The 23,297-nt window shown below is 45.2% G+C and overlaps 3 protein-coding genes across 4 annotated transcripts; 1 reads left to right on the top strand and 2 right to left on the bottom strand.

The window, feature by feature from the left end:
- Positions 1-512: 512 nt before the first annotated feature.
- Positions 513-8,731, bottom strand: LOC101155947 (uncharacterized). The gene is made up of 6 exons (XM_023961523.2): positions 8,445-8,731; positions 7,724-7,764; positions 5,973-6,042; positions 5,495-5,560; positions 4,526-5,421; positions 513-2,017 (listed from the first exon to the last, which is right to left on the bottom strand). The coding sequence occupies exons 1-6, from the start codon at positions 8,491-8,493 to the stop codon at positions 1,949-1,951; spliced, it is 1,191 nt and encodes a 396-aa protein (XP_023817291.1). The 5' UTR covers positions 8,494-8,731; the 3' UTR covers positions 513-1,948.
- Positions 8,732-10,827: 2,096 nt separating this feature from the next.
- On the bottom strand, positions 10,828-20,579 carry sars2 (seryl-tRNA synthetase 2, mitochondrial). 2 transcript variants are annotated; one of them, XM_078930014.1, is made up of 17 exons: positions 20,407-20,579; positions 19,146-19,451; positions 17,913-18,008; positions 17,807-17,836; positions 17,572-17,712; positions 17,445-17,499; positions 17,302-17,365; positions 17,117-17,222; positions 16,787-16,834; positions 15,014-15,122; positions 14,791-14,836; positions 14,620-14,707; positions 14,436-14,548; positions 13,955-14,048; positions 11,566-11,658; positions 11,424-11,489; positions 10,828-11,279 (listed from the first exon to the last, which is right to left on the bottom strand). In XM_078930014.1, exons 2-17 carry the CDS (start codon positions 19,419-19,421, stop codon positions 11,139-11,141), a joined length of 1,566 nt encoding a protein of 521 aa, XP_078786140.1. In that variant the 5' UTR covers positions 19,422-19,451; positions 20,407-20,579; the 3' UTR covers positions 10,828-11,138. The 2 variants fall into 2 exon arrangements, with proteins under 2 accessions (XP_078786140.1, XP_011480938.1); XM_011482636.2 differs by lacking the exon at positions 20,407-20,579 and having other exon boundaries at positions 19,146-19,459.
- Positions 19,849-22,854, top strand: si:dkey-260j18.2 (kelch-like protein 12). Its single transcript, XM_023961661.2, has 5 exons — positions 19,849-20,290; positions 20,429-20,582; positions 20,658-20,736; positions 20,849-21,076; positions 21,149-22,854. The coding sequence occupies exons 2-5, from the start codon at positions 20,429-20,431 to the stop codon at positions 22,641-22,643; spliced, it is 1,956 nt and encodes a 651-aa protein (XP_023817429.1). The 5' UTR covers positions 19,849-20,290; the 3' UTR covers positions 22,644-22,854.
- Positions 22,855-23,297: the final 443 nt, after the last annotated feature.

Here is a 23,297-nt window from a genome sequence, read left to right as displayed (position 1 = left end):
TTTTAAACAGCACTTGTGTGTGCATGCTCCTTTAGGGGATCCTGCACTGTATAAGAGGGAGGTGATGGGCATTCACTCCCCCATCACCTATACTTATACCACCTTAGTGGGGATGGGGCAGCATTTGGTGATGTGACAGTGTTTGTAACTTTCAGAGGCTCCAGATCTAGTGGCCCACTTTCTCCAAGGGTGAGTGAGATGCCTGTCATTCACACCTCAGGGCATGTAAGGAGCCGGGGACAACATAAGCTGAAGGGGCCACACCGTCTCACTCTGCATCTTTAAGATTTGGGATTTAACACTTTTTGTGTTAAACAGGCAAACATCCAGTAGGTTTAAAGTCCAACAGCTGTTATTGTAACAAAAGTATTTTTTAGCAAAGTTTTTAAGAACATTCTTCTATGTTTGTTTCAGTTCTGTCAGTTTTTGAACATTTGTTTCCATTTATTGAATGACTTCAGTTTAGGAATAACTGGCTTTTTGGACACCTGAGAACATAACATGGACACTGGTAACAGGCTTAAGACTCACTGTTTATTAAGCAACACAAACAGAAGAGGATCCAACAGATAACATGTACAGTAAATATCATCCTGCGGTCAGTAAAACTGTTTTCTCTGTCCTTTGAGCTCAGATTAGGTATATAATGACCCCTCCCTCTGTCCTGCTGGTTTGTGTTGCATTAAGTGGACACATTTGACACACGTCTATACAAAACAACAACAGTGCTTTCATTGTACAGCTACACAAAGTGGACAAACATGTTCTGATTGGAACAAACTCAGGAACATCTCTGTTCTGGCTCATCATACCTTTTATTCGTCTGGGTTTCTTCTTCTGTTAAACAAAGGGAGAGCAGTTTTGTATAAAAAAAAATTTATATATTAAAATACATTGCACGATAATTTTGGCTATTTATTGCATTTGTATGTGCTTTTATCTATAATTTATTGCAGCAAATAGGCCTCCATTAAAAACACCTGCACTGAGTGCAGGTACGGGTGTGAACTCTTGGGGGCGCTGTTCTATTATATTTCTTACAATCTTGGCCAACAAACCACATACATGCTACAAAAAATTAATGACAAAAATCAGTCTTCTTTTAAAGTTACTGTTGGTGTTACCAAGCAACAAGAAAATGGCTTTAGTGTCCTGCTCCTCCCCCTCCCTCCTCCTTGGCTTGGTTAGTTAAGAGTGCAAAGCTGGCTTCAGAACCTGGAGTGACACTTTTAGACCTTGTAAACTCCGAGAACATGACATTCTCTGGCTTCCAACCACGCAAAAGACAAATTTAACATCTGACTTAAGCAAGGCTGTCCAGAAGGACAATCCGCTTTGGCTCGTGTCACTTGGGTTCCTCTCAACAGTCTAGTTTTAACAGTGCGTGAGCCAAATGAAAGAATCCACTTCAATAGATTAGATGATGGAGGGCAGACCATCGCGGACGGTGGTGTAGAAGGATCAGGGCGAAATGTTAACAGTCAGATTAGCAGAAAGCGCTGCAGAGAATATTGCACAAACTTTTGATCAACTATGACAGGGATTCCCCCAACAAAAACACTAAAGAGCAGAACTGTTGACTCCTCAGTGGCTGGAAAACAATCTACAGTCAGTTACAATGAAAGTGCAAGATTTGTGAAAGTGCAACAGAAGAGACTGACCCTGCCTGGCCTACAAATCCTATTCACAATGCTAAAGACATGGGAGGGGGGCAGGGCAGGGGGGCTTTAGAGTGCAGAAAACTGCCTCATTTTTCCTAAAGACACTGTCAGCGCAGACAGCAGACAAACGTATCTACACCTTCTGCTGCTCTCCATCCTCAGGTTCCCGTTTCTTCCGAACTGTCAGAGGTTGTGTGTGTGTGTGGGGGGGGGGGGGGGGGGGGGGGTAGCTGGAAGATGTGTGAACCAAGTGTACAACAGAGAGTGTCAGCCGCTGTGGGGGTGTCTTATCCTCTACGCAGCTCCCGAAGCTCCGCAGCAACTTTACGCAGCTCAGCTTCAATCTCCAGGAGCTCCTGTGAAGAGAAGGAAAGACTTTCAACCAAACCTGTGCTGCGTCAACCCAGATCCTCCTGTTTTTGGGGGGAGGGGGTCAATGATAGAAGTTCTGTACCGTTCAATTTTCACAGAACCTTCTTCTCATCTATTGACTGTAACAGAGAACTGGTCCGAATGAGTGTGACATCACGTCCACCTCAGTCATTTCAGTCGCCAATGGCTACGTCCGAACTCCTTCACTACTCACTACGTAGTGCACCATATGGTGCATTCGCCATTATGCAGTGCTGTCCGAATCTAGAATTCCAAAATCGAGTGCCCCTAGAAATTTCCCTGAAGTCTCTGCCAAAGGCCAGTGTTCATTGATGCTCACTAAATTGATGAATATAGACCACAATGCACTGCATTTGAACAGTTTTTGAAAGAAAAAAAAGTTTTAAAAATGTGGGTTTTTTTTAATAAAACATCACCGTTTTAATCTTCAGAACACAGTGGATTCATAAATAGCCGTCATAAAACGCTGAAATCAATTATATTTTCACCTCATGAAACAGATGACATCATATTCACCTTTTTAAAAAAGAAAAAAAGCAGTAAGCAAGTTTTCGAATTGCTTTTTAAATCCAGGGCACTAGATAGTGGTATGTAGTGTTTTAGTAGTTTGGGTTAAGGGTGGGAATTTGGACATATCATGTCAGACATTGTTAGGGCAACTACTCTCACCAACCAGGAAAGAGTTTGCTGGAAGGCCACACCCCTACCACTTGAAAGTGGGCTACATGAGAATTAACCCGCCAATCAGAAGTTTAGACGTGGAAGCCAGCAGGCTCCACCTACTTTAGGCATCTTATTGGTCAATTTATAACTTGAATAACTTGAACTACAGAAAAAAATATGAAAACAAATTAGGATTATCAAAACATTTAAAAAAAAAAAAGGTAGCAGAGCAGAATGATTATTCTAACAAATGGAATAACTGAGTAAGTAATAGCTGTTTATTTCTCTCTACACGTTTATGGGATTTTGGCTTCTTGAAGTCTGTGGGTACTTCCTGTTCAAAATGCGGCAGCGGGGGGGGGGGGGGGGGGCATTCAGTCCAGTTCTCATTAACAGTCAATGTTTTCACTGTTTTCTTTGATCTTTGTTGGAATTTGGCGAACACAATTTAAGTTCCATTTTGAAATAAAGATTTACAGACTGAAAACAAACTCAGTTTTACTGTTTAATAGTTGTTCTCCAGATTTAATTTAAGAAGAATCCCAAAGAGTCAAGTTAAACTTTGATTAGATAGAGAACTAAACCAGATAGTGGTTTGAACCCCTTTTATCTGAGTGATACCAGGGACACATCTGAGATTACTCCCCACACCCAGAAACAAAAGAGGTCATGTGATTTTAAATTATGATGTTTGTTCACCAATTTCACAGCAAAATGTCCAGATTTTGGTTTAATCAACTTCACAGATGATTTTTCTATTCCTTTCTCTGCAGAAACTTTCATTCATTCATCATCATTCAATTTCTTAACCGTTTTTCCCTTTCGGGGTCACGGGGCTGCCGGAGCCTATCTACTGGTGGGCGAAGGCAGGGGACAACCTGGACAGGTCGCCAGTCTGTCACAGGGTAGAATTTCCACAAACACACACCCATTCACTCTCACACTCACACCTAGGGACAATTTAGAGTTGCCAATTAACCTATGAAGCATCTTTTTGGACAGTGGGAGGAAGCCGGAGACCCCGGAGAGAACCCATGCACGGGGAGAACATGCAAACTCCTGCAGAAACTTAAAAACAGTTATTTCAGAGACCAACACTCTGCTGATCTAGAGTCTGAACAAAAAAAAAAAACAGATTTAGCTGATGTGTAATCATTTATAATGACAGAGTTAAACACACGATCCTCAAGAGGCCAGAGATCCATACAAACCACATTCACATTCAAAATCATGTTAAACTATCAAGCGTACCTTTCTACCTTATTCTGCTGTGGAGCAGCTGATTCATGCTTTCATTCGTGATGATGGTGAAGATCATTTTAAATTCTGTTACATTTCAGAACAGCAAATCCACGTGATCAAGATTTGAACAAAACATTGGAAAAAATCTTGGCCTGTGACGAAATTTGAGGAAGTGAACCTCCTCTAAAAGTGGCCTGAAATCCCCAGCAGCAGTGCCAATGATGTGCTTGTGTCCAGGTGCAATGACTTGAACCAGTGTGCTTCCAACAGAGCTCGCACTAGATTTCCTTGGATACGTGACTTCATGATCCATACCTCTGAAAACATGTTTGCTTTGAAATGTTTCTTCTGTGTTGGCGACTAAAAGCTTTATTTATGAAGTAAAGAGACATTTGTAACAAAAAAGAAGAGATAAAACAGCTACACTCAGTGCAGCAATTGCTGTAACAGCAATAGAAAAAACATTTTTAAGACATTTTCATGAAAACGGTGTGTTGTCAAGGAAACGGAGCGAAGTCAGAAAACTTTTACCTTCAGTTTCACAATGACAGGATATTGGAACTCACCTCCCCTTCACCTTCCTCATTATCATCATCATCATCTTCTTCATCCTCCTGTCTGACGTCTTCCTCATCGTCCCCATTTTCCTCCTCCTCCTCCTCCTCCTGGTTGTACCTTTCCCGCTCAAACTGTCGCGTGGCCTCGTCGCTGGCCTTCTCCATCACTCTCTTCTGCTGCGGCTCCTTAAGCTCCAGCACCTCCTGCTTCTGGTCTTCTTTCTCCTCTTCAGAATCTTTCTTCTCCTTGGTTTCATCAGTGCTGTCCTCTTTCTTACCTTGCACTTCCTGCTCTTGTATCCATTTCATCTTTTTGACCAGCTCGTCCAGCTCCTCCTGCTTCTCCCTCCTCTCCTTCTCTTTTTCTGGTTTGCTCCTGCTGTCCTGCTCCTTCAGCATGTCATTCAACTCCTTCTCCACTTTTTCCTTCTCCATCATCAGCTCCGACTCAGCCGTCCTTTGCTTCTCCAATTCCTCTGTGTCTTCTTCTTTGTTCTTGTCCAGCTCCATCTTTTCATCCTCCACCTCCTTCTTCTGCTCCATTCCTGAGCTCCTCTGGATCTCCCTCTCCTTCACCACCTCGTAACGCTTCTTTTTAAGCTCTTTTAGCAATTCTTCCAGCTCCTTGTTGTCCCTTTCATCTTTGGCTTTCTTGGTGATTTCCTCTGCCAGCAGCTCCTCTAGTTCCTTGGCTCTCTCTTCTTCATCATCCATTCCCCTTCCTTCAATCTGGGGCTCGTCCATCATCTTTGTTGCTTCAATCACTGCTGTCTTGTTTTCTTCAGGCTCAACCATTTCTTTGTCAACGCTGCTTAGACCTCCGTGGTCCTCCTCAGCGTCCTTCTGCTCAAAGCTGCTCTCATCATCTGTCAGATGGTACTGGTACTTCTGTTCCTTTGCTCTCTCTGCAAACCATGGATGACATTCATCAGAGAGTGACTGCAATGGTGACTGCAGTTAGAAGGACTGGATGCTCACCATCAGCTGCCAGCTTCTGAAGCTCTCTGAGGAGACCCCGATGTCTCTGCGCTTCACCCAGTTCATCTGCAAGAACAACAAGCATTTTCACAGGAGGCTTTCTGAGTAAAGGGCCCAGTAAAAGTCTAAGAACTGAGAAGATTCATTAAATTAAAATCACATTTTTTAAGGAATTTCTACATTTCAATTTATATATAAGAAGCTGCAACGTTCTCTGCATTCAGTCAAAGAGAAGAAGTCAAAACTGTGAAAAAATAATACATTTTATTTTTTTTCGTAAACAGCCACAGAAAAATATAAAATGGAAAATAAAGTTCTCTGCAGTCGGATTTCTAAACACCTTTTTTTTCTTTTTCTAAAACTTCAAACTAAACTGAAAATATGAGATAAATCTTGTTCTTTGTGAATCATCTGAAAAAGTGACATAAAATAGAAAACATCGAGAGCCTCAAAGGTTTGAGGTTAAATGAGATGTAACCTGCTAGCTGTGGTCCACAGTCATGATGGAGGCCATCTTCATTCAGAGCCTCCTGGATCACACACTCCACCTGTTGGAACAATAACAAACAAAATTCAACTGAATGCAGTTTAAAGATAATGATGATCATCTCCAAGAGAAACTAAGTTGAGATTGATCATCTTCTCTGATCCTTCAGACAGTCATTGTAGGAGGTTTGGATCTCCTTTGGCTTTTGAAGAACCTTTTTTGCAGAGTTTCTGTGTGATGTTGTTCTTAAACATCTTTGCTTGGATAAATCCTATGGAGCCTTCTTCTTCAACTTTGGAGACTCCAGAGCAGAGACAGACTTCGGTTTGTTCAGCCTCTGATGCCCAAATGAGTGGCTGTGTGATCATCACGGTCTTCACAGGAGACGGACAGAAGATATGGAACATCTTACTGCAATCGCTGAAGGACCTAAACCTCCTCCAGAGGAACAGTCTGTTGTGTTGCTTCTTAAAACCAGATTGCTGTTGTCTTCATTCCAGTCTGTAGATCAGGTGTTTATCCTCCTCTCATTCTCCATGATATACTCCTAAAGATCCACAATCGTCTGCTTATGCTCCACCAGGTCTCCTCTTTTCCATCTCTAACACCCTGAACAGCTGTGAAGATCTGGAGGATTTCTGATGATGACTCCACGACTCGTGCTGAGAGTCTGAGAGGAACTTGGTGACATGGAAGAGAGAGAGAGTACGGTGCCCGAGGAACACCAGGCCAAACACACTACCCTTCAGTCTCACATACTGTTCTGCTTCCGGGTGAGGTGGAGACATCCACCTGGAGTTTATAAAATACACTAAATCAGAAATTTGTAACCTTTAATGCTTAAGGATCCGTTTGGGTCAGTTTCTTACAGACCAGAAACCACCAAGAACCACAAAGTCTATCAAAGTCCCACCTTTAATGTTTTTTAAGCCAGTTATTTAAAAAATATATAGCTTTTAAATAGTTATATTTTCTATCATTATGAATTTGTTCATCTTCATCCTTTTTAATCCATTTATTATTAAATATAAACAAAACTGGTGTATAATTCTTTAAAAAAAACTATACATGTAAATGCAATTCTATTCTTTAAGAACTTTGTCTCTGAACAGCAACAAGGCACTGCTGTTCAGCAGAAAATAAGAACATGGTGTTCAACCTAATAAACCACTGTGACCAAAGGTGAAAGAATGATGAAAATGTTTTTTTTGGTATTTTTAACATGTTCTTGTGGCATTTTTCTCATGATGGAGGACATGTATAACAACAGGGAGGGGAAAGGGGGTGATGTTGCTCCACAACAACAGTTTAGCCCACAACTCCGCTCTGCAGAAACAGTCCAAGAAAACGACACAGGCTTTTTTTCAAATTTGCCTAAATAATCATAATTAAAAGACCAATGGGAAGGTTTTTACAATAGATTACAAGATTATCAGTGTGGGACTTTCAACCTGCATCATCATTTTGCTCAGCTGTCTGCCAAGTACAAAATCTAAACATTAAACGTTAACAAAACTAAGTGAACTAAAACAAATGCATCAAAACTGCAATTCCGTTATTTATTCACGTTTTTAGCATGTATTCTAAATCCAAAAAACCACAGTGGATGGATCCACTGTGGATAAGAGTGGATGGATTACAAGGAGCTCCTTGAAGTTCCGGAGTTTCAGGTTGCAGGTTTCTGCACTAAACAGATTAAAAACAATAAATGAGAAGAAGAAAAAAGCAGACATTTTTCTGACCTTGGCATCGTTGAGAGGTGAGGCTGCAGGTTTGCTTCCAGCTGAGACACAGAAATGAAGATGGACATTATTAACTGGTCCTTCTCTCTGACCGTGCAGGAACTCTGACATCACCCACCCTTTGAAGAAACACCCCCCCCCTCCTCCTCCTCCATATGATCAGTATGCATTCTGCCTAGCCCCTCCATGTCTGACCATCTATTGTCCCTCAAACTGGAGCGTTTCTATCACATATCTGATCACTGCAGACAAAGATCAATGACATCCATTGATCGGGCATTGAGGGGAAGGGATGCTGGGAATGGATTCACGTGCTCCCACGCGTGCGTGGATCCGTTTGGATCCGCAGTGTTTGCCGGGTTCGGTTCTGGCCCTGGTGCTGAGGCTGGGCTGCTGCGCAGGCGCGTTAACGCCTCTATTGATTGCAATAATTACAGGTAATTTCCAGCTGTGGTCCGCTCACCTGGGCGGAGCTTCGGTTCCGTTGTTTTTTTTTTTTGTTTTTTTTTTTTTAAGAACAGCTTGAAACAAAAACCGGTCGCGTGAAATAAAAGCACGAGCGCGGGAACGCAGGTGAGGTGGTTACGTAACCGCGGCGGTTAAGCGCCTTACGCTGAAATCCTGTCATCCATCCGCTCACGAACATCTGAGGTCTGCTCCTCTGAAAACAGATCTGCGCTGCGGTCGCGAACCAGGCGCAGAAAAGCAGGACAAAGCTCACCTCCGCACGCGGCGGCCCACAGGAAAACCGCGGTGATGAGAAGACCCATGACTTCCACAGCAGAGCAGGCTGACTCCTGCAGGAGATCCTTCTGATGGAGAGGAACAGCTCGCACGGCGCAGTGAGGAGGAGCCGAAGAGCGGACTGTCAGTGTGCGCGCCTGCTCGTGCGCGGTGTCAGGTGACCGCTTCTAGATCAGAGGCTCAGGTGTCCCTCAGTGCAGACAGGTGATACAGTCCGTCCACTGAGGTTCAACAAATCTGCCCACGTGACCAGGATTTAGTCACGTTTGGATCAAATAGAACGTGTAACTTGTACTAAGGTCATTCTTATTTTCTTTACCTTTTGGTCTAAAATGATTTATTTCTACTTATTATAGTACTTCATTTTGTCTCTACAATTAAAATGAATCCATCCAGATACATACACACACAAAACATTTGCTCAGAAAAAATACTTACTGTGCAGAATAACATAACGTTCATTCTCAGTCAGCTTGTAGTATATCATGTCTTGTCCCTTATAGTCTCTCTTGATATTGAACTCCTTGAAAACAGCCAGTCTTTTGGCATATTAGGCAGAAACAGATTTCCTGTTTCACTGAAAAAATATGCCAATTTCCACTTGTCCTGCAGCGGTGGCCCTCACTGTCAACCTCTTTTTTTATGTACAGTTGACATTTTAGAAGAGCTAGAAAGTGTTACAGAAGGTTCGCACTACAGTGATGCCACAGGTTTACAATAGGTTAAAACTTAATTTAGCCAATCACAATCAAGAAATTGTACACACGTTATTGATTTTATGAAAGTAGCCTAGTGGAGCCAGTTTAGCTCGTGCTGGTTTGCGGCGCCTTCCGTCCGTGAAACCCGGGTTCGACTCCGGGCTGCTCCCTGTTCCCTTCTCTACCTCTGCCGGTTCCAAGCCCGGTTTGAGAAGGTTGCGTCAGGAAGGGCATCCGGCGTAAAACATTGCCAAATTTACCATGCGACTCGTTCGCTGTGGCGACCCCTGATGGGAGAAGCCGAAAGTGGAAGAGCCTAGTGGAAAATTGATCGTAGGCCGCATTTGGCCCATGGGCGGAACTTTGGACATGCATGGTTCACACACTCTCCCACTACCGGTAGTTTCCAGCAACTCACAACCCCAACATAATTTTACCAGTGGAACGAAAATTGGGAGCATTATTGCAGCGATTAAGCTGTAGAGTTTTGAGCCAACTCAGACAAGAAATCACAGGGATACATAGATCTATTAGTCTGCACGTGGATGCATCAGAATGGAGTGGACTCAGCAGAGCAGCAAGCTTGTGGCCCATAGATTGCAGCACTTATGTCACTTTTTCCAACAACATTTTAGTGTCTGTTCCTGATTCACAACGATTTAAATAAAGAAATACTTAGAAGCACAATTTAAAGCTTAACTTCTTTACATTTGTCCTTCATTGTAAAAAACACAATTTTCATTGGAGTGGATCTTAGAACTAAAAATTGCATGTCTTTGTTTTTTTTTCCAAGTAATGTGAATCAGGACCAAACAAATAAATGCTGCATGTAGCACTGATGTAGAAGCTACAAGCTCCCTCCTCCACTTCATTCGGATGCCTCCACTTGCAGACAAATAGGTCCATGTACATTTTCGTTTTCCTTGTCTGAACTGACATCTGCTTCAAAACGGCTCATCTGGATAGCTACGATATCGCTCGCCTATTTGATACATCACTAATGTTAGCTTGGGGTTGTGAGGGGATGTAAGCTAGTGGAAGAGAGTGTAACACAAAGGGATGCTGGCTTACTGCGAGCCAACGGCTTCGCCCAGAACTCTTGCTGCTCTGCACTAAATATGTCCTAGAAAAACACAGGTTGTTTTCATTTGGGCTAAAAATGCCATAATCATAATTAAAAGCTTTTACAGTAGATCAACCGAGGATTGGAGTGGGACTTTAACCTGCAGTTTATCCATCCATCAATCAATGATGCATTCTGATGCATCATTAGATGCACTTGCAGATGCATCAAAACAGCGCCCCCCAGTGTAATGCATTTTCACTTACAGGGCATCATGCTTTTTCCAACCAAAAATTCAAATTGTTACTTTAAAAACTAATTCTAATTCTTGCTGCTACTGAGCATTTTTAAACTCGCTCTTTGTTATAATCCTCCATCTATTGAATTCTATGACTTCATGATCCTTGTGAGTTTATGTTTACTATACAATTACCGGTATGAAGCCCATTGAGATGACTATTGTTGTGATATTGGGCTATATAAATAAAACTGAATTGGTGTCTCTTTTTCATAATCTTAAGGCTGGTATGTCTGCAATAACCTTAAGGGTTGGAGTTATCCACTCCTGCTCTGGATCTACAAAGACACAATGCAGCTCCTTCTGATCTTCTCTGTATCTTTATTGTGAAACTGTGTATGTTTTTTTTGTTCTTAAAGGTAAAGCGCTTCAAGCATGAGAAGCCCTTTTTTTTGTTTGTTTAAACATCTGTGATCTGAACATCCTTTAGTTTCATTGGAACCAGAACATTGAGAGTCCAACTTCCTCCAGTTGAAACAAAAACTGCCTGGTTTCAAGTTTTCTATTTGACAAAAAACATCAAAGTTTTTGTCATAATGATCCTAATGTCAAAACATCCATTTGTGGAGACGTTTCTGTCGGTTTCCAGCGTAGGTAATGTTATAAGGTGGATCATCTGATTTTGGCTGCAGGTCTGGGGGGCCGATGATGCTGGTTGGGTCCGATGTATCTGAGCGGAGTGTAGCTGGGTTTCTCGATCACTTCCATACCCAGATATGGCTGCAGAGCGCGGGGAATGCGCACTGTTCCCTCCTACAGAGATGATAGGTTAATGAAAGCAAAGCCACACGGGAGATGCAGTAAACAGGACTCTCTGCTTCCATGATCTCACTGTTTGGTCAAACTTTACATTGAAATTATTTGACAGAAGTCGATGAGGATCAGCGGGCGTCTTACTTTGGTCTGGTGAGTCTCGAGGATGGCGATGATCGTTCGCGGGATGGCGCATGCTGTGGCGTTCACCTACCAAGCGTGAAAAGAGGAAAAGATGATGGGAGTGGGAGGCTGCCACAATGAAGGGGAGGGTGGGGTTACTTACCGTGTGGGCGTACTGCAGGCTGCCATCCTCCGCCTCATACAGGATGTTGAGGCGTCTGCTCTGATAGTCCGTGCAGTTGGATCCACTGGAGATCTGGCGATTGGAGGAGACTGGATGTTATTCATCCTGCATGTCTGTGACACTGATGAGGCTGATGTGTTTTGATCGCAGAATGAAATAATTCATCATTTTATGAATAAAAATCGCCAAAAATGTTTTAAAATCAAACAAACTGGTTTTAAGATTGAAATTTGACTAACTGATGTGAAATCAATAACTGGTATGATAACAAATTGTGTTAAACCAGAATAGTAAATTCAGTTAATTGTCAGATTTGCAGATGATATCATCTTATTTGCAGAAAAGGAAGAGGATCTCAGCAAGCTGCTCAACGATCTGAACAAGGAAGGGAGAAAAGATGGCATGAAAATGAACAAAAAGAAAACCAAAATCATGTGCAATGAAATAGCAAGGAAAAGGAGAAGGAAAGGAATAATTGTGGATGGAGAACAACTGGAGGAGGTGGATGAGTATAAGTATTTGGGAAGACTGCTAACACCAGGAAATGAGATGGCGAAAGAAATAGACGAGAGAGTAACATCCGCTTGGAAGAGATTCGGACAGTACAGCACGTTTCTGAGAGATCAAAAAATGCCCATGTGTCTCAAGAGGAAGACGGGCGGCCGTGGTGCAGAGGTAGGGCGGTCGACCCATGATCATAAGATTGCAGGTTCGATTCCCGCCTTGCACGCCCATGAGTCGAAGTGTCCTTGGGCAAGACACTGAACCCCACCTTGCCTCTGGTGGTAGGCGGGCGCCTGTGTTTGGCAGCGGAGCCGCCACCAGTGTGTGAATGTGTGTGAGAATGTGTGTGTGACTGGGTGAATGGGTCTGTGACTGTAAAGCGCTTTGTCCTTGTAGGAAGAAAGGCGCTATACAAGTATACGCCAAGATCATGAACACTGTCATGCTGCCATCAATGACGTATGGAGCTGAGACATGGTCACTTACCAACCGCCAAAGAGAGAAACTGGCAATCACCCAGAGGAGCATGGAACGATCAATGCTGGGTGTTACGAGGAGAGATAAGGTCAGGAACGAAGACTTAAGATCAAGAACAGGGGTGAAGGATGTCATCGAGAAAGTGATTGAAGCCAAAGGCAAGTGGGCAGGACATGTAGCCCGAATGAAGAACCACGAATGGGCTAAGAAAACAACAGAATGGACTCCGTGGGACAGGAAGAGAGGAAGGGGAAGACCGAAGAAAAGATGGAGAGATGACATCGAGCAGAAGGCAGGCAGCACGTGGACCCAGAGTGCCAAAAACCGTGATGAGTGGAGTAAGATGTGGAGGCCACCCGCCAGCAGTGGCGTGACAGGCTGATGATGATGATGATGATGTCAGTCTTCTATAAATCTTTTACCTCCAAACTGATACCTACGGTGGCCCAGAAGGGTCACCACACAACACATTAACTTTACACACAACACATTAACTTAACACACAACACATTAACTTTACACACAACACATTAACTCACAACACAACACATTAACTCACAACACATTAACTCACAACACAACACAATAACTCACAACACAACACATTAACTCACAACACAATAACTCACAACACAACACATTAACTCACAACACAACACATTAACTAACAACACAACACAATAACTCACAACACATTAACTCACAACACAACACATTAACTCACATGTGGGTGGGTGGGGGGTGTTGGGGACCGAGTGAGTGTGAGAGGAGGGGGCTGAAGAACGGAGAGGAGCTGAGCAGAGAGGGGTGTGAGTGCAGCGCGGAGGAGTGTGCATTAACATTGTGTAGCTTCTCTTGTAGAAGAATAATGCTCCCTCCACAGCTCACTGTGACGTTACTTTCTGTTAGGCAGTTAGCCACTCAGCCCAGTGGAAATTTCAGAATAAAAGCACTTCCATTGCAGCTTTACTTCCGTTGTCAGTTAATGTGTTGTGTTGTGAGTTAATGTGTTGTGAGTTATTGTGTTGTGAGTTAATGTGTTGTGTTGTGAGTTAATGTGTTGTGTTGTGAGTTAATGTGTTGTGTGTAAAGTTAATGTGTTGTGTGTAAAGTTAATGCGTTGTGTTGTGACCCTTCTGGGCCACCGTAGATACCTTTTATGCATCTGTTCGACTGAAAAGTGATGGAGGAGTTCAATTGTTCTTTGTTGATGTTTCTTCTGGATTCAGGTCAACAGACCCAAATTTTTCAGCAAACCTCCGCTGATCCAAAGGCTCATTATGGTGATTTACAGGCATTAATGGCGTCTTGCTGAGCTAAAAGGTACTTTACTGTCTCTAAAACAAAACCCCCTTTCTCCCTAACCGCGGGGGGGAACCACGCTGACCTCTCCGTAGGCGTTCCTCCCTGGCATCCAGGCTTCTACGTCAAACTTCCTGTGAGCTGGAGGGCCCAGCTCCTGGGTCGGCATGTCCAGAACTCTGAAAGGAAACACCAGTTCCAGTGAGGAAGCTCCTCAGGATCATTCAGACTCTCTGGAACTGGATTACATCTGAACAACCATCTTTTCAACAACAGTTGATTATTTTTGTTACTATTGTTCTTAATGTTTTTATCTTAGTGGTTTTCTTAATCATCTCTGAATAATGAACATTCACAGTTATTCTGTCAGTTTTTTGTTTAGTTTTTTTGATTACTTTTTTTTTTTTCTGAATGTTTGGTCATCTTGAAAAACATTTTGTTCTTCTGGTGTTTCAATGACAATGGCTGTAGAGAGGAAGTGGATTGTTGCTCTAAAGGTTTGACCCTTTGATCAAAGTTCAGTCTGGATTTTGGGGGATTCCAGAAAAGGTCTCCTCCATACTGACCTGAAGTGCAGCTCCAGTGCAGAGAAAATCTCTTTTTGCAGAGAAACAAACTCCTGCAGCAGCTCTGCGCTCTCCTGACCCGTCTCATCAGCGGTCACTCCAAACATCTCCACCTAAAGACAAAGCCAGGATCAACCTCAAAAGGTGCTCCTTCAACAGCTGGACTGACTTTAATCAGACAAACCTTATTAAAGTGATGGACCCTGTAGAGCCCCCAGGTCTCTCTTCCGGTGTCCGTCTCTGCTCGGTAGCAGGTGCTGCTGCACACGGTCCTGCAAAGGAACAGATGCCCTCAGACCCAACAGCCTAACGCCACTTAGTCTGCAGGAGACGAGCGGGAGCACGGGTTCCCCACCTTACTGGCAGGTCCTTCCAGTTCACTGCATGATCCATGAAGAAGCCTGAGGAGAAAAAACACTAACTTCAGCGGAACATGAAGCTTCCTGCAGAACTAGGTCTGTGTGCTGAAATTCTGGAACTCATTGCAAACAGAATTTTGCAGCTTTTTGTTTAGTCGGTCCATTTCAGTTAGATGGTGTGTAACAATGGATCTATGTTGGTGTAAAATAAAGTCTCACCTGCCACCCCCACCTCTCCGGTACCAGCCAGGTTCAGATCTGGGAAGCAAGTCGGATCCAGTGAGTAAACCTGAGAGCGGTGAGCGTTGGGCTGCATCCCACACCCCTCCTAGAGGGAACAGAACCCACAGAGGCGTAGGGAAACACTGAGCCACGAAGGTTCCTCTACATCAGGGGTCGGGAACCTTTTTGGCCAAGAGAGCCATAAACGTCACATATTTTGAAATGTAATTTCGAAAGAGCCATACAATAATGTTGTGTCTCTTTCCCACACTGAGGCACGGAGACTTAACCTCTCTTAAGGTTCTTAATTCTGGTTACTGCAGACCACAACAAACGCCGAACAATTAATTCAGCAACTCCTTAATCTCTCCCGCAGAGACAAGAGCGCTTCTCCCAACTTTATATTCGCTCCTCCCGCGTCAGCCCTCCTATTTCCCTTATTTGGCCCATAGCTGAACCCCATTGGTCCAAACTACCTAACAACAGGCTGAGCGACAGAACTGAGGGCCAATCAGATGCGTTCAATGAACTCCAGAACTTTCAACGCGGCCCAACAGCCATCCAACTCAGTCCGCGACAATATGTTTAAAACTAAAAATACAAGTGAACGTGTGCATTTTATTTAATTTCAACATTTTTAAAGTACAATAAGTCTGTGAATTCTTTTTAATAACATTGTTATGCTGTTGCTAATAAATGATGAGGATTTCTCGTGGTAGTTCTGCTGATGGTCTAGTCTGGTTGATACGTGGTGAGTTTCTGCTTCATGCAGGCGTTGAGACTTTAAACGTCATCGTAGGTCTGAATGTTCTGTAGATGTGAGACAGACTGCTCACATGCAGACATGGAGCCAAACACACACTCACACGCAGTGAGTGACAGGCAGTGGGTTTTACGTTTTTACAATCCCTGCGCGATTCACCTGCTGCCTGTCCCCACAACACCTCAGTCACACCCTCTGCTTTCTCCCTCACACGTCCCCGCATCTGCGCGCTCTGTCTCAGAGACGGGAGCGCGCAGTTTTAGGCACGTCAATTCACAGGTTTCCGGCTGGCACAAACTCTGTGAAATAATAGATAATTGTAAACTGATAGCGCTGGCGCAGATTTTTCTCTCTAAGCACAGCTACTACTCCGCGCCTCTGGCATCGCATCGCGCCCGAGAAGGACTGGTCTAATGAAAAAAAAGTATAATTAAAGATTTGTCTGCGAGCCACATGTGACCATCAAAAGAGCCACATATGGCTCGCGAGCCATAGGTTCCCGACCCCTGCTCTACATCTATGTCATAGCAGTGTTGGACCTTCAAACACATTCTTTTAAATTCATTTACTTAAGTCTACATAAACACTTTATTGTAACAACATGTATTACTTATTTTGTCTTATTTTGACATTTTAAAGTTCTGTTCAGATCAGGAGGTCCAGCTTCTACTAAAGGTGAAGATACTTTGATATAGAAACCTGGAACATCAAGAACACTGAGGAGAAGGTCACGACCTCTGGGTCTTGGCTACTGGATCAAAGCCCTGCCTCTGTATGAGCACCCTAGATTACAGAAGAGGATTTGAAACTCAAGTAAACTGGGGTCCATTGTAAAGCACGGTGGCAGCAGCATCATGCATCAGAGCTATGAATGTTTAGAAGAGGCTGAAACTCTGTTGTTTGAAGCACTTTAGTCAGTAACTATGGAAGGTCTGTTTCTAGTAATAGTAGATACAGTCTAAACTGCCGAGTTTGGCTCTTTTATTTAGTAAATGTCTGGTACTTACAAACACCGCCCCCTTCAGCATGTCAGGCACCACCATGGGGATGAAGCCCTGCAGAGAAGGAAGACTTAAACTCCACCCCCATCAGACGCTTTCACGGCCTGAAGGGGATGTTGCATCCTTTCACAGGGACGCCATTTTTAATGAATGATCCATATCTGAACAGATGAAGGTTTCTGGAAACCTCAGAGATGCAGAAATAACATTACTATCCTTCTGAAGCATCATTCTCCAGACAATAAACACAGAATAAGAATGTACTTCACTCCAGGAGAGCCACATCAGAATCAAAGAACCCTTGTGCTTGATAATGTCTAGAGGAAGCTTCTGTACCCGCCGCTGCAGAGTGTCCAGGGCAAAGTTCTGGAGAGCAGTCTGAAGTCTGGCCCCTGCCCCTCTCAGGTAGTAGGACCTGTGACCTGAGACGTGAGACAGGTGTCTGCAGAGGACGACAGAGTCTGGACTCAGTTCAGTCAAAGGTTAAGGAAATCGTTAGCAGAAACCAGAGTCTTCCTCACCTCTGCCGGATGAGACCCAGGGTCTCCCCCAGCTCCACGTGACCTCTGGGCTGAAAGTCAAACTCTGCAACCAACAGGAAGGACATTTTCAGACTGAACAGAAAGATGGAGAATAGAAGGACTGTTCAGCTGTTCTTCTCCACCTGGTTTCTGTCCCACCAGCTCCATGACTCTGGCTTGGCTCTCGTCTCCGACAGGCTGCAGAACAAAGAAAGCCCAGTTCAGTCATAGCGCCGGCAGACAGCTGACCGATGGCCTGCGTGTCCTTACCACATCAGGGTGTGTGCTGTTAGGCAGCCTGAGCGCTCGGCTGTAGTGTTCCTCGTCCAGTTGGGACTCTCTGAGGGTGAGCTCGCTCAGTCTGCTCCGGATCTGCCGGCCTCTCTGCAGGGCCTGGCTGTACTCCGGGAGCTGCAGGCGGATAGGAAAACAGTGAGGGGGTGTGTAGCTCTGTCTGCAGCGCCAAATGTAGGAAAGCGAAAAGCTCCTCCGAGCTTCAACTTACACCTGTGAGGGCCTTCCTGTCGTTGGTGCTCTGCCAGAGAAAGAGTTTTATGTCATGAAGCTGCAGATTTTTACTGCTGAGGTTCTTCTGAGGAACCCAAACGTACCACCAAAGTTCTGACGGTCTCACTGATGAGTCTTTTCTCTTCCTGCAGCTCGAATATTTCCTTCCTCACAGACAACAACTCCTGCCACACGCAAACCTGTAACGCATCAAGAGTCGTGAAGAACTGGATCCAGACGCATCAAGACTCTTTAAGAACTGGATCCAGAATCTTTGGTTTGAATTGGAAACTCCCCTTCTGTGCGCATTCATTCCAATAAAATCTCCATGCCTCAATAAAGGGATTTATTTGATTCATTAAATACTTCAAACTGCCATAAGATTGTTTCAGCACATTTAAAGTTACCATTTATTGCAATTTTTGCCAAGTTTTGCAATATGCATATTGCACAGCTTGCTATAGCATTAACGATAAATTGGAGATTTATTGTGCAGGCCTACCTTTACCCATGTGACATTTATTGAACTCTTAGATCTGAATACCTCCATGGAGGACCATCAGGAACCCTCCAAAACACAAACTTCATATACAATTGGGGATCTCGAACCAAACAGTCTGATTGAAGGGTTCGGTTTACTCTCATGGTTGACTTTTCACAGACTGCTGTATGAACATGTTCTAAACATTAAATCCAGAACATCTGCTGCTTGATGATCAATAGAGGATAAAGGAAAAGAGAAGGTAGAGGTTTAGTTTGTATAAATATTTATAGTAAATCAGTGAGTTCAGCAGTTCAGATGACTTTCTGTTATTTAACAATCCCATAGATTGTTAGTTCATTTTGACACCTTTAAACACGTTAAAGACAAGAGTTTCCAAGGATTAACAAAAGTGTATAAAGTGTTTAGGATAGAGGTGGAATTTTCTTCTTCCAAAATTCTGAAATGTTCTCCAATAGATTCACAGAAAAGTGAAGAAAAAAACAGAATATTAAATGCTTTGATATCTGATGTACAAATTTGCAAATATTGCAATTAATGTTGAATTTCTTCATAATGAACGCACTGTTTATATTTGTGAAATGAGTGTCTTTGACTTTTTTATGAAACAATAAATGAGAAGAAGAGGGGAATCTTTTTTATGTCAGAGTTCCATTTGAGAAAATTCAAGTTCTTTCGAACCAGAACATTGTCGGTTCTATTAAAAACTCATCTGTTTTGGTCAATCTCTCATCCTCCTTTTAATTTAAAGCTTATTTTCCTGATAAATTCCCCAACTGTGAAACAGTTTAGTCTTAAACCGGACTGTCACAAACTCGAATCACGTGTCATTTACTATTTTCCTGACGTCGCTCCCCCGCAGATCCCCCTTCCTGTTCTCCACATTGGCGATGACTTTGTGGGTCTCCTCGCACACCTCTCGCATGTCCAGCTCCGGCTTGTCGCTGTAACCTTCACGGACATGCTCGTACAAACTGCTCCTCGCTCTGTGGCAGAAGCGGTTGAGGAAAAACAGGTTTATTTTCCTCCCAGAGAAGAGCCTGAACGATGGCTGTTTCACTGTTAGTGCAATCCATCCGATTCTTCCAACCATGCCTGTGCCTTTCGCCATCTTCCCCTGATTCAATGCTGCATTCAGGATCTGTAGGAACAACGACACTTTATCATGTTAGTTTCTGATCAATTGATTTTTACACTGTTGCGAATCGACACTGCCTGATTGAGTTTGGTAACTAAGCTTTACCACGTCATTGTAAGGATTTTGAAAGAAAATTTTAGAAATTGGATGTTTTTGCTCTTTGTGTTTTTGAAATGAATTTGTCTGAGCGATTATGAACGTCGCACCAATGCGGAAATTTGTTGGGACTAAATTAAATAAAGGGCTTCTAGATTTATTTATTTATTGTGGAATGAAACTGTCCCGTTCTGGAAATGATGCCCTGATTTGTCCATGTTTGATCAAGTTTATAATTTTCTAAAACTTTATTTTAAACAAAAGCAAGTGGAAAATAACCCCGCCCCAAAGCGCCGTCACGAGCCAAAGGTCAGCCAATCAGATAAGCGGAAGTTTAACATTGCAGTAATCCGGTTCCGACATGAGAGTGCGGCCGACTCGTTCTCCCCTCAGTGTTTAGCCCGTTCGTCCCGTTTAACCGCGTGTTTGACCGGAGCGTCGTGGAGACGGGGTCGGCGGTGAGGTTCGGCTATGCGGTCCAAACAAAGCCGAGCACGCCGGCCGGCCGCGGACGCTTCTTCTTGGGGTGTTTTGGTCCGTCTGCGGGGTGTCATGGTTTCCAGCGTGCAGCCTGTAGCTTGACGCGGCTCACGCGGAACGACGAGTCTCGCTGCTGGGCCCACCGTAGCGACCCAAACAAATGATCCGAACTGTCTGCTAATACGGCCAGTCTCAGACGGTCTGCATTTCTTATCGAGACCGAGACCCAACCAGCCTTCACGGTGGAAACGAGAAGAAGAGCGAAGGTAGGAAGCTAAAAACGGCCTCGCGCGCGGATGCTCGCGGGGTCCGGCTCGTGCTTTTGAAGGGGCGGTTATGGGTGTTATGTGGTTGACCTGGGTGCTGGTTCCTGGCCTCTCACCGTTCCATGTCCCGGTTCTCAGATGAATGCTGTGCGGGGGGGCACGGTCACTTGGCGTCCCCAGCCGTGGCAGGACGGTGACGGGGGAGGGGGGGAGCCCCTGTCGGACAGCGACTCTGAAGAGGAGGACTTCCCCGACGACAGCACCACTCCGCTGGGGGACTACATCACCCACGGTGGGGGGGGGGGGGGGGGGGGGGGGGTCTGTATTCTTGTGCTTTGTTAACCTGCTCTGACTGCTGCCGTTTCAGGATTGAAGCAGCTCCTGGATGCTCAGCAGCTGTGCGATGTGACGCTGCTGGTCGAGGGGAAGAAGTTCATGTGTCACAGGTAAAGCTGTCTCCTCACAGATCTAAATGAGGTGTACATGCTCTGTGGTTGCTGCTCTGATCATCCTCCATAGGTTAAGAATGACCATGTGTGACCCCCCTCCATTCTTTAGAGTCCTGTTGGCAGCCGTCAGTCCGTATTTCAGAGCTATGTTCACCAGCCCTTTGGTGGAGTCTCGTCTCACGGAGATTCGTTTGGAAGAAGTGACGCCATCTGTGATGGAGACCGTGATCCAGTTTGTCTACACAGGAGAGGCGGGGCTTTCTCTGGACACTGCTGAGGACCTGTTTGTGGCGGCCAATCGGCTGCAGGTCATGCCGCTGCAGGAGCTCTGCTCCAGGTAGAGTCCATTCCCCAAGTACTTCCTTCTTATTGTCCCCAAATTGAAACTCCTCTCCTCCTGCTCCCTCAGATTCCTGTTTGAGCACCTGTCCGTGGAGAACTGCCTGGGCATGTACTCTCTGGCCCGCTCTCATCATGACCAGCTGCTGCTGCGAGCGTCCAAGCGCCTGGTCGCACAGCACTTCCCTCGGGTGGCCAGACAGAAAGACTTCCTTCTGCTGGATCACGGCACCTTGGGTAGCCTCCTCAGCTCCGACCGTCTTGGCGTGGACTCTGAGGCAGAGGTCTACGATGCAGCACGGCGTTGGGCAGAGCATCAGCCTTTGGATCGCTACGCCCACATGCCTGCGCTGCTTCAACACCTGCGGCCAGGCCTGCTGTCGCAGGAAGAGAGCCGCAGATTGAGCCAGGAGCTGGGGCCTGCTGCCGCTGGAGAAGGCCTTGGGGGCCCGTTGAGGCCTCGGGAGGGAATGTACGAGAAAAAGATCGTCTGCGTGGACCTGACACCTCGGGAAGAGGAGAATTCGGCCAACAGAGACTACACAGTGGACTGCTTCGACCCGCGGACAGGGAAGTGGGAGAAGCTAGCAGCTCTCATCTCACTGGTTAGCCCCGGCTGCTCAGCGGTCGGGGACCGGCTGTTTGTGGCGGGGGGCATCCTGCGGACGGGCTCTGTCTCTGCAGCTGTGCACGAATACGATGCTGTGTTAGACAGATGGATAGAGCGGCCCGCTATGGTCCACCCCCGCGCCATGCTGGGCCTGCTCGGCTGCGGACAGTCGCTCTACGCCCTGGGGGGGTGTAACCGCTCTGCTTTGCTGGAGTCCAGTGAGGTCCTGGACCTGACGACGTGTCAGTGGGGCCCCGGGCCCCGCTTGCCGTTCCCGCTGCGCAGCTTCGCCTGTGCTGCGCTGCGTGGGCGCCTTTATTTGTTGGGTGGAACCACGCTGGAACAGAACCGGGCCGTGGTCCACTCGGGGGTGCTAATCTACCACACCCAGACAGACTGCTGGACAAGGGTGGCTCTGGACTCTGGGGCAACCTGCCTCGCGGGAGGTGTGGCAGTACGGGGGGGTGTCTGTGCCATTGGAGGATACTTGAGGGAAACTACCAAGTTCCTTGATGGAAACTACACCAACTTGGAGACGTTGGACGCTACTGGGCGTGTGCTGTTTTTTAGGGAGGGTAGGGGGTCTGGGGTGGAGAGAGAGGTGACGGGGGGAGGGGTGTTGGTCAGCTCTGAGCCGCGGGGTTTTGCAGGTGGGAGCGATCGAGCCCCCAGTCCAGTGGTGTTTCCTGGACTGCCGCGGCGGATCGCAGCAGGGGGCGTGGCCAGATGGAAAAGGAGGATCTATGTGTTAGGTGGAGAGAACGGCTCGCGGTTCTATGACAGTGTGTATTGCTGGAAGCCTGGCTGGCGTAGCTGGGTCCAAAGGCGGGAAAAACTCCCCGGGGACACCGGGGGGGTCAGTCAGTTTGGATGTACTACACTGAAGTTCCCTAAGAAACACATCCTATCCAGACTGAGGCTAGCCAAAGAAAACTGCAAGAAGCCCCCCCACTAGCCTGACGACAGACTGTGATGGTGGTGGGGTGGTTAATGAACTTGTCTTTGAACTTGTGTGAACTTGGGATTTGAAATGAATTCAAAGTCTATAATTTTCTATGACCATCCTGCAGACGGAGTAGAAACAGAAGCTGGTTCAGATCTAGAACCCACAGATGAATGTTACTCAAGGTCAACATTTGACAGAATAAAATTCTTTTAGAGAAAAACCTGTTTCTCTGAGTTTTATTTTACTGCTACTCCATTTCTGAAGCGTTTTGTCTTTCCCCCCTTTATTTGGGACTATTGTGGGAACAGTATGAATGACTGTGGCTCATCCGCAGGGTTGTGGTCTGAAGGGTTTGTCACATCAAATGTTCTGGAATAATCTTTGTCTGACAGAAATGTTGTCAGTTCTGGATGTTGCACTGAGTCTTAAAGCAGACAGAAAAAAAAATCAAGGAAGAGAAGAGACCATATTTAGACTTCCTGTTTGGGGCTGTTTAGAAAACAACAGTAGTTTTCCTTATGCTTTTATTCTGAAAACAGGGGGGTCCTCTGGCAGGAAACTGCTGAGTCCTCAGTCACACTGAGCATGTTCAGACAGCTGTCTGATTGATTTGGGAAGGAGGGGTTTGGTATCATCATGGTGAGATGGTGACAGCTGATCTGT

The sequence above is a fragment of the Oryzias latipes genome, chromosome 13, assembly GCF_053564925.1.
Source record: "Oryzias latipes strain Hd-rR chromosome 13, Olatipes_Hd-rR_3.1".
Lineage (NCBI taxonomy): Eukaryota > Metazoa > Chordata > Actinopteri > Beloniformes > Adrianichthyidae > Oryzias > Oryzias latipes.
This window is presented reverse-complemented; position numbering and strand designations above follow the sequence as displayed.